The sequence below is a fragment of the Monopterus albus genome, unplaced genomic scaffold (genome assembly GCF_001952655.1).
Source record: "Monopterus albus unplaced genomic scaffold, M_albus_1.0 scaffold204.1, whole genome shotgun sequence".
In the NCBI taxonomy this organism is placed as follows: Eukaryota; Metazoa; Chordata; class Actinopteri; order Synbranchiformes; family Synbranchidae; genus Monopterus; species Monopterus albus.
In genome coordinates, this window is record NW_018128084.1 from 46,310 (window position 1) to 59,461 (window position 13,152).

The following is a 13,152-nucleotide window of genomic DNA, read 5'->3' on the forward strand; positions in this document are numbered from 1 at the left end:
CTGTGTGTGACTGAGAAAACACTATGAATCTATGTCCACATAAAAGCAATACAAAACATGAGACTGTATGTATCAGGTTTATTTTTGGTCAAATAAATGCTGTCTGAAAATGTTAAGACATTGAAAATTAGGTGAAATGAATTAAAATATTTTAAATTTAAGATTCTTACACACAGTGAAAGCTGCAGTATGTTGTAGTGGAATTATTTCATTGGCATGTATCATCATGACAACAGACTAAAATGATTTACATATTTCAACACTGATCATTAGGCTTTGCATGTGTGAGGCAGAAATGTTCAGCTTGTTCCAGTGCAAAATCACAATGAGAAAATCATCTCAGCATGGGACACTCAAGCACACGACAAACTATCTAGTCTTACACAAGTATGGAAAGTGCTCAGTAGCTTTACTAGTATAGAAGACAAACTCACACATACAGTACAGTGCACTAATTTGCACAAGACAGTTAAAAGAGGCAGCACTGGACACAGTAATCTGAATATACATTCATTGTGTCCATTCATACACATATGGGCTACTTAGATTACATAGTAGAATCAGCTTTCTAATTATAAAAGTGCTTCAGAATGAATCTTAGTAAAAAGTGGTCATAAATAGTGAAGATGAAAACACAACCAGGAATAGTCAAAACAAGAAAGGCCTATGGGTACATCCCAAGTCTCTTATAAGCACTGTCATTTCCCTCACTTGTGGTTTTTCCTCGTGTCTTAGTCCAAATAAGAGGAAAACATGTGTGGGGAGAGGACTCGAGGAAACACGTCATTAATGACAAGATGCCCTTTCCTCTGATCCTTCATCTGAAGCATCCAATGCTTTTTGATAAATGGGCATGTTGGTTCATAAAAAAAAAAAAAAAACTTCCACGAAGGCTGTATCCTCGGTCGTGGCTCCTTCAGCAGCTTCCTTGCTCCTCAGAACTGACATAAGAGACTTGGGATGGCCTCAGGCCATAAAAGCAGGAACAATCTTATAAAAGACTTGAGATGTACCCAGTTTCAGCACAAGCTGTATGTATGCTGTTTAAAGACATGGTGTTGTTTAAAGAAATGAGCAAAGACCCCTGTGTCCCAAATCACTGCACCTAAACGTGACCAGCGTCTGAGAATCTATTGCAAAGTTTGCTGGTTTTAAATGGTTTCCACTGTGCATATTTGACTCTTCTGATTCAGTAATGTGCAGTTAACTCCTCTGAAGATAAAAAGCAAACAGATGAAGACCACAGACTGAGCTGGAGCTGGGACTATTTTAAAGACTTAAATATCTGACAGTTAAACACAATTCAGGTTGATCAAATTCTGCCCCGGGCTGATGGAAATATGAAAGAATGGGAGTGTGAGGAGTGTTTACATCCATTATATATATAGCATATTTTCATCTGTAGATTCAGTGATAGACTTAATATAAAGATTCAAGAGGTCCACAAAGTGTTATTTGTTATAAATATTTTCAAACATTCAGTTCCTAACCTAGTAAAATATGTACGTATACAGTAGTATGTATAAACTCCTGGCCATGAGGTCAAAGGTCAGTGGGTGTGCCACCTGGAGGCCTTGAGGTTTAAGCTTAGGCTGGTGCACCTTGGAGGTTCCAACAGGTTCAGTTTGGGTTAGATGTGCTGCCTGTGTGTGTGTGTGTTGTCTGCAGGTTTGCATTTTTATACTAATATAAGACCTTTGGAGATAGTTTTTTTTTTAACTTATATATAAGAATAGTTGCACATTTATATGAACATTTATTAGAATTGATTAGATTTGATTTTAAAATGCTTTACTGAATATAATAATAAACTTTGAAGAGTCAGAGGTTTAAACACACTCTGCCACCACCAGCAGAAACCCTGTGCTTGTGTATAAATATTTACCTTCTGTGAATGTTTGTAGTGCTAACAATCAATACTGTATCGAGCCACTTTGCATCATAGTGGTGCATCTTTTGCACCACTATGTGACAGTGTAGAGTTCATCCTTTCCGTTCTGACAGAGAGTGTACCCACACACCCGGGGTCTCCAGCTCCAACTCCAACTCCAGCTCCAGCCCCTGCTCCAGCCCAGTGCCTCAATTTTCTTCTCCTTTGGTGGAAGCAGGAACACCACGCAGCTGGCCACCAGGATGTGCCACAGTGAGTGTATGTAGTAGTAATTTTCCTCTGTCTCGGCGAAAATGTACAAGCATACCCCGATCAAAGCACACATTGCCCCGGGGAGAAGGTAGAAGACCCAGCGTCGGCAAGATGGCGGGTAACAATGTCGACGCTGCACTCCTCGATACACCTGCAAACAAAAGGTGACTGGGCTCAGCAAGTTGATAGTTGTATCATCAATCTTCAGTTTTCAGCCCCTGTGTGACTTCCTAAATGATCTAAAACTTCCTAAATAATCTTCATCTACATAGAAATTGTCAAAAGACAATGGTTTATTGGTGTGTTACCCATGCGGTGACCATGAACAGCAGTGCACAGAGGACGGGGCCCAGCAGGTTCCACAGGCCTTTGCGGTCCAACTGCATTGACATGGCAATCAGCAAAGCCCCGAGCATAAACACTGTCTATACACACACACAAAGTAGTAAGAAAAAGACAATAGTCAACAAATCTTAACACTTAAAATACATGAATGCTCAGTAAAGAGTATTATTTTTTTAACTGGCAACAGTCTGTGTCTTACATATTTGAATGTGTCCTTGATGCGAGTCATACACAGGATGGTGACCCAGATGGAACAAACTGACCCCAGGAAGTCACAGTATTGTAGGGTGTCATAGTCCATAATACACAGTACGGCTATACCTGGCTGGTCACATGCATGGTAGAACTACACACACAAGAAAAAACCAGAAGAATAATAAGCACTCTGAATGGTAACAACTCACTGTAAAGGCCTACTTTTGTAGTCAGTAAAAAAGACACACACACACACACACACACACACACACACATTTCCACAGTGCCCAATATGCCAGATGTATGTTTTTCTAACAGTCTGCTTATTGCAGAAATTAACATCTATCCTGCATAGTAACTGCATGAGATCTGTATATGATCTCTTCTGGGTCAAGGCATATTTTTAAAATGAAGATCATCAACAGTCATATCTAACAACTCTATTAAGAGAAACACATAGTAAATACTAGACACTACTTTGATAACGTCCTCAAATAGATTAAATGAGACATATTGCATCATCCTCATCTCAAAAACACAAACAGATGTGATAAATAATTGCTGCAAAGTACTACAAAGTGCTACTAGCTCATTAATATTAGCTGGTCACATGGCTGAAGGACGCACAAATCAACATCAATATCATATGTCCTGACTCGGCATCACTATACGATTGTGTTAACTAAGATTAAATCATAAAAACATTTTTTACATTTAGAAACATTTAATGCCTTAAGGCTACATGTTAAGCACTAAAAACCTGTGGTTAGTCCTTGCTGTGCCTTGGGTGTTCAAACAAACTCGGCAGAGATCCTAGCTTGGATTTCATCAAACGTCCTTCTTACACATTATTGCATGAGGCAACCAGAACATGGACACCAACTTCAATCTTTTTTGTCAGAAACAATCCTAGAATATAAAGAGCATGCTGTGCTTCAGAGTGTTCAATACCGTGGAGAAGAACATGGTGAAGAGGTAGACAGAAGCCTCTGTGATGTAGCAGCGTCTGATGGCCACTACAACAGCAGGCAGGAAGAACAGATTGCTGAGCGTGAGCAGCAGAGTTGCCGTCATCTGACGACTGTATGACTGAGCTGTCCTATCATCAGTGCAGCCCCAACCACTCCAGCCTGCAAATATACCCAGGGAGCCCACATTAATGCATGGAATCAATGACAAAAATAGAGAGAAAACACTTATTGTTTTATATAATTACAGATACTCTGAAGCCCTTCAGGGGATTTGTGTGTGTGGTTATGCCATACCAGCCTTGCAGACGCAGCTAGCATACAGGTAGCTGTAGGATCTCAGCAGTCTACATTCACCGTATGTCCCACAGTCCTCTACACAGGCACTAATAAACACATCTGGGACCACAGGCACCACTGATGCATTACCACAGTCACTGCTGCAAAAATGACAGTCATACAGAAACCAGTAAACTAGACAGATATCAAACTCCAGGTTTGAGTACATCTAAGTCCAGACTAAATTCCTAAGTTTGAGACAGACTTAGAGAAATGTACTGGGAATTCTCGCTTTTCTCCAAATATGATCATTTTACTTACTGTTAAATTAATTCTGACTCCAGTCATGATTTAACAACAGTCAGAATTTAAACACATACACCAACTGTAATAGACATGGTCAAAAATATGGACCACCTCTAGTACGAATCTGTAAATATAACAAAGGCTGTAGGCACACTATACATCTCTGTGTTAACAAGCTGTAGCGTAACACAAAATAGCTTATTTGTGTCAATGAAAAACAACAAACAGCAGCAGTAATCATGATGTTAAATGTGCATATATTAATATGAACAGATGCAATCACATGTGTACACAGTTTCATAGTGCATGTGATTTTCAAACACACTTATTGCCTGTGGAGAGTATTGCTTCCCCCGTCTGTGGGAGGGCATGCGGGCATAAAGTGACAAAGGTGCAGAAAATATTCAGAAACATTAAAACCCATTTGCAAATATACAAATGCATTATGCCTGTGTGTGTGTGTTTTACCTGTTGCATGTGAGCTGCAAGGTGAGGTACCATGTTGCTGACTGAGGGAAAGGCAGCTGGATCACAGCTTTAGGAAAACTGGCATTTATGTGAACACCATATCCTCCAAACAAAGCTGCAGATACACAGTGAGTCCAAATTTTATTTTTATAGCGCAAAGTTCCGTCTCCTACTTTGTTACATGCTGCTGGCAATCAGTGAGGAAACATTAGTGCAGGCAATCAGTGAGGAAACATTAGTGCAATCAGTTAAGTTGCTATAAAGATTTAATCATCAGACATCTGACAGGCCTAATGCATAAAATAGTAAAGCTGGAACCTATCCCAGCATGCACTTGGCAGTAGGCAGGGGAACACCTCTGAGAGCGTGTCGGTCTTATTCCATAAACCTGACCTGCTTCATAGCTTTACACTCCACTATTCAACATTCTGTAATAAAAACAGAATGTTTTTTTTATGTCAATATGTAAAGAAGTGTTTATTATTTTTCCTATTGCTATCCATTTGATATTTTGTCTGGATGCTGCTTGATTAATGTTATTTCCAGGTGATCATGCATAAATTCCACAGTGCAAATGTGAGTAAACTGTAAGTGGTCTGGGCTACCTGTAAGACAAGGCTGAGAGTGGTTGAGCTTGAGGACTGGAGAGAAGGGAGACAGACAGGCCACCACACTGCTGCTGTTCCCCAGGGTTACATTAGTCTACAGACACATACACACACAACACAGCACAGCATGGAAGATTAACTTTGTGACTCTCATATCTAGTGCCATATGTTTAACCGCACAGTAGTACTCACAGTGTTGAATGTGAGCTGCAGGTTGAGTGTACCACCACTGGCTTGTGTGTACAGTGGGTAGGTGAGCAGCGTGGGGTGTGTATTTGTAACACTGACGCTGGGTCCGTTGACGGGGGTGAATCGGAGTGAGAGAACATCCACCTCCTCGTAGAGCACGGGGACGCTCCACACACACGCTGACGCTGACAACAGTGGTACCGCTGATTCTGATTTGTTGCTAAGGGCAACTGTGCCATTAACCACTGAGCTGTTGTCTGCTGATATATAGTTGGAAAAGCTGCTGTTGCCACGCAGCCTGTTGAAGTCATCATCTACTTTAAGGCCTACACTTTCTGGCTTACATCCCACTGAGGTACAGACACACATGTAGAACAGAAAGCACACACATGTGATGAATTTGAACAGAGATATGAGGTGTACACCTTATATTTAAGACTTCTGTTTCTATGCTCACCTGTGTAGTTTGAGAAGATACTAAAGGTTACAGTATGGTTGTCTTGGCTGCTCTCAACAACAACTCGTAACCAGGTGTCCCAGGGTGGATTTGAGAGAGTTGCAGAGCAGCCAGTCCCTGAGCAGTTCACTGTTACTGGCTTGTGCTGCAGAGAGGCAGAGCCAAGCCTGAGGACCAGCCAACAGTTTCCACCGACTGCTTTCCCCCCCGATGAACAGTCAGTCACAGAGACGGAGAGAGAAGAGGCAAACTCTGGAATATACAACCTAAGACAGCAAAAAATATATTGTGTACTTACTGTATACAGACGGATATGAAAAATATACAACTGTGACACTACATGGAATAAAATAGGTGTACAAGGATGCACAAACACATTTTACTTAAGGCGTGCAGGTCTGTCAGGGGCTGCAGTCTGGTGGACGGATGTGCCCTGCTCTAAAATGGGTGTGTCCACTGCTCTCCTGATTGCAAGTTGAGGCTGGAAGAAGTAGGAGCAGGACGGAAAGCCCTAACAAATAAAAGGTGGACAAAAAATATATCATTTGTCCATATTCTGGTACAGAGTTCTCTTTAATCAATCACACTTTATTTGAATTTCACATAAACAGTAAAACAATAGAAAACTAATGTACACATACAAAATACAAAGGACATTAAAGACAAAATGTAAATAGGCCAGCTATTGGTAAATAAGACATTACCAGCTGCAGTTGTGCAAGAACACAGGCCAAGAAAAACAAGAAGAGGAATGTGGTTTGGCTACCTGACCTATGAAACAATCCACATACCTGATGCGCTGACTGAACAGACTGTGGTTAAAGAAAAAGTACAACACTACAATACTGCCATTTCATAATAAGGATAAGGATAATCACCTTTATTTGCATGTTACACACACACAAGGAATTTGTTTCTGGTACAGTACCAAGGCAGCCATCTGCAGCATCAACTCACACCGATGGCTCTAACCATCGGGGGCAACTTGAGGGTTCAGTGTCTTGCCCAAGGACACTTCGATAAGTGGACTGCAGGCACCGTGATTCGAACCTCCGGTTGGGAGAGAACCACTCCACCCACTGAACCACAGTCGCCTATCTTGGCCTTTCAGTATAATACTAAATTCTTATGCAGACAAATAAATAAATAATCAACATACACAATATTTCAATAACTGGCCTCAAACCTTTCTTTAAAACTGTTTTCATGAAAATTGCAGCAATTTTAATGAGCACAATGGGACCAGGAAAAACAAAAAAATCAAAACAACAGCGGTGATAAAAAGCATCAAGTGTACTGTCTACAGCTCTATACAAACCTTCTGCTCAATGCGCCCATCATCTTCAGGCAAGTGGGCAGCAATATACCAATCACCAGGATTGGGGTCGGAGAGGTTAAAGGTAGTGGAGCTGTGTGAGGTTACCGGAAGAGTCAGAGAGAGGCTGGGGCTCCATAGTGTTGCATTGGGAAACACCGAACCTGTCGGATTTATAACTGGAGGAGCCCCCCATCGAATATGGCTATGAAAGAGAGAGAAGACATAAGAAACGGAAAGAAAGCAACGGCAGAAATTTCAGTAGAGAAACTGTTTGAGCAGCAGACAAAGAAGATTCACAAAAGGTTGTGAGGAGATAGAGAAGGACATCTGATTTCATTAAACAAAAAAGACCAATCAACATAGCAGAAGAGGCCAGAAATATAAAGCAGTGGAGGACGGTGGTGAGATAGAAATTAATGGCTTACATGGTGACGTTGTGCTGTCCACAGTGGAAGCTGTGGCCCTTGGTGATGGAGAAGAGCCAGCGAGCAATGGCAGTCTCCTCCGGCACATGAAACCTCTGCAGTCGTACGTTGCCGTACCACCCGTACTTTGACAACTTCTGTGCTGGTTTGGACGAGAGCTCTGATACAAACGTCACCTGATCATCTGTGGGGCATAAGGGTTTCACTGTATGAAAATATAGCAGTAGTAAATAAAATCACATTAAAATGATTTCCTTTAAACTCCTTGTTATCAATTGCATAAAGATATTTATTCTAATAAGTGAGTAAAATTTGACTCATTCTGTTTGTCTAATTTTTGTCTATCCCTCAGTGTAATGGCCCAAGGATTATTCTTCGACTAAACATATAGAAACTAGGATTGAGCTAACAGTTGTTATATTCTGCCAACTCCTTTTTGGATCAACTGTTTTCTCATAAAATGACAAATTATTATAATTTTCCCACATACAAAGACAGAGTTTTATCACAGTGTGCTAAAACTGTGGCCTATTATTACCAATCTAAGTATGATCACAATATGATAATGGTACAGTGGATGACTGAAAACGCATGTAATGGGTCAAGTAATAATGAAAACATACCTTAAAAACACCCAGGCAGATGTGGAGATTTGAAAGTATAACGCTACAGCACATCTGACAAACTGACACCCAATAACTTAAGAAAGAAGACCGAATGATAATACAGGGCTACAAATACTAAACGTTGAAACAGTCGACTTTTACCAAGCTAATAAACCAAATGTTGTCCCCTTCATAACTCTCTATAAACGTGGTGTTAATAAAACCGAACCTCATTAATAATCTGCATGTGAACCTAACTCTATTGTGAGACCATATTTACAGAGCACAGATTGAGCAACTGGCATTCAGGTAACAAACTACTGTAACAACCCAGTTAGCAAACATACGTCGGAAACACTTACCGTCTCCTAACGCCCAAGCTATCAAGGCGACGAAAAGGAGACGACGTAAAAGACAAACCTCCATGTTTCCTTTCCAACTTCGTTAACCATTACATCTTCTTTTTAACCACCCGTATTTGCACACCAATGTAATCTATCACTACCAGGAAACCGCTATGTATCCTCCTTCTTCTTCCTCCTCCCTCTTCCTCATCTTATAATGTTTATTGGCGGTGTACAAGACAACTTAAGGTTCATTACCGCCACCTGCTGGGCTGGTAATAGAGCAGGGGGAAATTAAAAAGGGGTTCTTAGAACTGCATAAACTACTGAATCCTATCGAAAAATCCTGTATCTGTCAAATAACTAATAATAATTTTATATGCTGTCTTACAGTTTCTGCCCAAAAGACTTTCTTCTTCTTCTTCACTTGAGTTTTACGGAGGTCCGCATCCTTAGCGTTTCATTAGCCTATTATTCTCCTCTGTGCCATAGGGCTCAGTTGCTGTCTGCTAAGGCATAATGGAAAAACAAGATACATCACTGCACTGAGTGTTGCTTGGTTAATCCCATATACTGTACACTGTTGCTGCTGTGAATAAATGTGGGGTAAAGAAAACAAGTTAGTCAAAAAGTAGTGAAAGACATTGATCTGTACATTTCACCTTTACAAACATTCATTCAGTGTATTCACAATTTTCTGCTGTTATGCATTGAGAGACAAGCAAGAGCATCAGGAAAGGCTTTTTGTCTTATTTGTTACTGAAATATACTGTATATTAGGCTCATCATTGCATAATAATTTAAAAGAACAATGGCATCATCTTAAAAATCCCAACCATATTTTGTTGGCTCATAGCTATGTAAAATCACTTGTTTCAAAATATGAGAAAATAAGCACACACAAAAATAAATGTTTATACTTATCAATGATCACATTTTCTTTTATACAATACAATGAAGAAGAAAAGTTCTTAATTAACATCCATATACGATATGTCATCCTAAAAACCAAGTCCCCAGTCTTCAGAACATTTTCCAGCCACAGCAGGAAGTTTCTATCATTTTTTTTTTTTTAAATGCAATACTTGCCTGATTTAGGTGTTTTTTTAACTCATAAAATACACAATGTTAGTTTAAAAAAACTGTACATCCTATAAAATGACAGTGAGTGAGCAATCTAACAGCGACATGTTTAAGCATCATTCTCATTCTAATGACACAAAATGCTTTTTGCATCCCACTGAATTACTGGCAGTTACAGGAGGAGTAACTTCAGACCCTTTTGGTTATGCTTACAGAAGATCATACAAACAACACATCATCCTGTGACTCCACCCAGCACCACTGAGCATCATAGCCCAGCAAAACCTTCTCTCCACTGGATGTGCTCTCATTTTCATCCACTGTGCTCTTCTGAGGGTCTTTGAAACTCTGGTTCTTTGTCTTTTCCGACTGTTTAGTGACATTAAAACTACCAGCGTCTGCTTTCACCTCTCTTCTTGCCCTGCTAGATCGGAACAGAGCTCTTCTGATGATGGACACACTTCCATCCATATCCTGTGGTTGTGACTCTTGTACTCTGGCATCAACCGAATCAGAATGTCTGGCATGCATGGAATGACTGGCTTCAGAATTGGAACTAGAAGCACTAGGAGGCCTTGCTTCAGTAGACTTGAGGGTCAAAGTGTTAAAACAGCTCTTGTGGTCTGATTTAGCATCATCGGTGTGTGGCAGTTGATCTTCTGATTCCTCGCCAGTGGTTTCAGGCAAAGAGCAGGTCGGACTGTGGGAGCAATAGAACAATACTCCATATATGGAGTACAGTTAGAGCATGAAACTGAAGGAAACACTTCCTAGCAGGATTAAGCTAGAAACCTAGATATTTGCGATTAATTCAGAATCACGGGTTAGCACACAAATGTTTACAGTGAAGTATGTTTACTGATACTAAGTTTTTTCAGGTTTGAGAGAATGCAGTGTCAGCTAATTGTGTTGAATGTACACTGCACTGAATTCTAGTTTCAAAAAAAGTTGGAAACATTCTTATTACAAATTTGCAATGATATTAGAACATTCTCAGTTAAAGTTCAAGAGTTTTACCTGACTGCTGACCTGCGTATTCTTAAAGCAGTATGCCATATGAAAAGTACATATTTTATCCAGAAAAATCATTGTCATATATTTATTGACAATGATGAATAAAAAAGACTGTTAATGTAAGATAAAACCAGCTTGGTTAAATTTAGAATACCTTTCCATTTATGTGTCTCTTATCTGGACATGTAGACCTACTTTCTGCAATGAAAAGCCCCTATTGAAAATAAAAACTCACCTCCACTAAAGTGATATTTTGGTTAAGTCATTATATTACTTAATGCAGTCTTTCATACATTTAATTCATACGTCTGATATATGTGCAAATTGTCAAAAGGAGTAAGTGTCCTAAAGACAATATGACAGATAATAACTACCTGCAGGGAGACATCATGGGGCTATGTCCCTCCACGGTCACCAGGCTGCTCAGACTGTCTGTTAAGCTGCTGCCTCGGCTGGCAAAGACTCCCCTGTTCTCCATCATCCAACGCATGGCCTCGATGCCCTCGTGTACGGCAACCAGCTGGCACAGAATTCTCACATCAGCAGACCTCAGCCACCTCTGCATGAATAATGTGGTGTTAGATAAACATGATACAGATACAACTAAGGGAACAGGTGTGTGTGTGTATGTGTGAGAGCTGAGAGATGGGTATATGCGTGAATGCTATAGATGCACTAAACCTCTCTCAGGGGCCCTTTGGACCAAGCTCACTGTGTTGCCCCAGTAGTAAGGCCCCTGCTTACATGCTCATTGAGCTACAATAGTCAGTTGATGATAAATTCACCTGGAAATATCATATCAGATATATTCAGCATAAAATAGCAAAAAACATATTGATATTGGCAAGGGTTAGACATATTTTGGACAGAAAAGCACTACGTATTTTGTATTCTTCATTGATTTTACCATACTTAGAGTATGGCGTTGAAAACTGGGGAAACACATACAAAAGCTCACTTCAACCATTGTATATATTACAAAAAAGAGCGATAAGAATTGTGCATAAGATGGGATATAGGGATCACACCAATGAGGGAAGGGGGATACAATTTAAGGGGTCAGTTAAATCTAAAAATTCATGCTATACGTACAACTAAAAAAAGATTTTGTATTTCTATAAGTGGGGTAAAACTATGGAATAATTTAAGTGTGGACTAAAAAAATAGTAATAGAATTGACGAGTTCAAACGCAGATATAAAGGTATGTGTCAATCAAGATATGGGCAAGAACAGGCTTAATGATTAATCAGATGGGAGTGTGGATGTAGAATATGTATCCATGTAGTAATACTGCTTGCAAACCAATGATGATAAGATGATGTTAGGGGGTAGGACTAGATAAGTCTGACTTCTTCCTACTCCGTTCAAGCATGTACTAGGTATAAGCAAATTGATAATATACTTGTGGATATGTGTGGAATTATGTGTGTTGACATATTGACTGTTGTTACATGTTTGAAAGAATAAATCAAATCAAATCAATAGCAGAAGGCACAAGACAAAAGCAGCAGGCATGAGAAGAATTGGGGAGGAGCTGAGGTAAGTTGGTTATGAGCAGAGGAATCCAGTCAGAATGTATAAAATGACAGACACGACAAGTGAGGGGTGTGGTGGAAAGCAGCTCAGAATGGCAGTCAGTGTTTCTACTGTTCAGAGAGAAACACATCATTAGAACAAAGAGAGCAGTAGTTACTGAAACAAGTCGTGCAGGTTTTGGCGTGGTCTAAACACGGAAAGATTCACTGGAGAACAACAAAACAGAGGAAACTGTCCATTTAGAAATATGCATAAACATACAGAAGACCTGTTTCACAGTTAAACATTCATTAGCCTACTGAGTACACTTTATACATGTACGCTGTATATATGAAACATTTTACCATCTCCTGTTTTAAGTTGTTGATTTTGTCAGACAAGCTGTCGCTCAAGGCAGAGCTGTGGTGTCCCCTGTCGACCACATCCAATTTCCATCTGTCTTCACATCCTGCAGCATCCTTCATCCAAATCACAAGACTCTGGGGTGTTTTCCTGCCAACCTTATTTTCCAGCTCTTTCAGATCTGGAAACGAATTGTTGAGGATTTCCTCTGCCATCCCACCGTGCGGTCAAAAACTTCCGATCGCAGGCTCTGACTATATATATGAATGTGCGTCAGGTCACCTCACCTTTACAACTTCCACTGTGCGAAATTCGACCCCCAGCGCAAAAATCACACACTTACAGAGCCCACACGTATTGTTCCTGAACACTCCACGATCATTAATGACAAACTGGAGCTGCAAGAAAGCTGGAAGTGTGAACCAGCAAATCATCTGTCCTGCTGACTGCTGTCACCATTCAGACTACAGAGGTATTGATGGTATGTAGAACAGAACATGATGCTGGAAAGTAGAAATGCTCTTTG

General features: G+C 40.2%; 2 protein-coding genes across 2 annotated transcripts; both read right to left on the minus strand.

The window, feature by feature from the left end:
- Window positions 1–392: 392 nt before the first annotated feature.
- Window positions 393–8,839, minus strand: pgap6 (post-glycosylphosphatidylinositol attachment to proteins 6). Its single transcript, XM_020618393.1, has 13 exons — window positions 8,669–8,839; window positions 7,702–7,885; window positions 7,277–7,478; window positions 6,342–6,469; window positions 5,959–6,224; window positions 5,505–5,851; window positions 5,310–5,406; window positions 4,705–4,819; window positions 3,949–4,091; window positions 3,635–3,813; window positions 2,688–2,834; window positions 2,452–2,568; window positions 393–2,294 (listed from the first exon to the last, which is right to left on the minus strand). Exons 1-13 carry the CDS (start codon window positions 8,730–8,732, stop codon window positions 1,965–1,967), a joined length of 2,319 nt encoding a protein of 772 aa, XP_020474049.1. The 5' UTR covers window positions 8,733–8,839; the 3' UTR covers window positions 393–1,964.
- Window positions 8,840–9,952: 1,113 nt separating this feature from the next.
- On the minus strand, window positions 9,953–12,841 carry LOC109970655 (leucine rich adaptor protein 1-like). Its single transcript, XM_020618376.1, has 3 exons — window positions 12,629–12,841; window positions 11,122–11,306; window positions 9,953–10,433 (listed from the first exon to the last, which is right to left on the minus strand). The coding sequence occupies exons 1-3, from the start codon at window positions 12,839–12,841 to the stop codon at window positions 9,953–9,955; spliced, it is 879 nt and encodes a 292-aa protein (XP_020474032.1).
- Window positions 12,842–13,152: the final 311 nt, after the last annotated feature.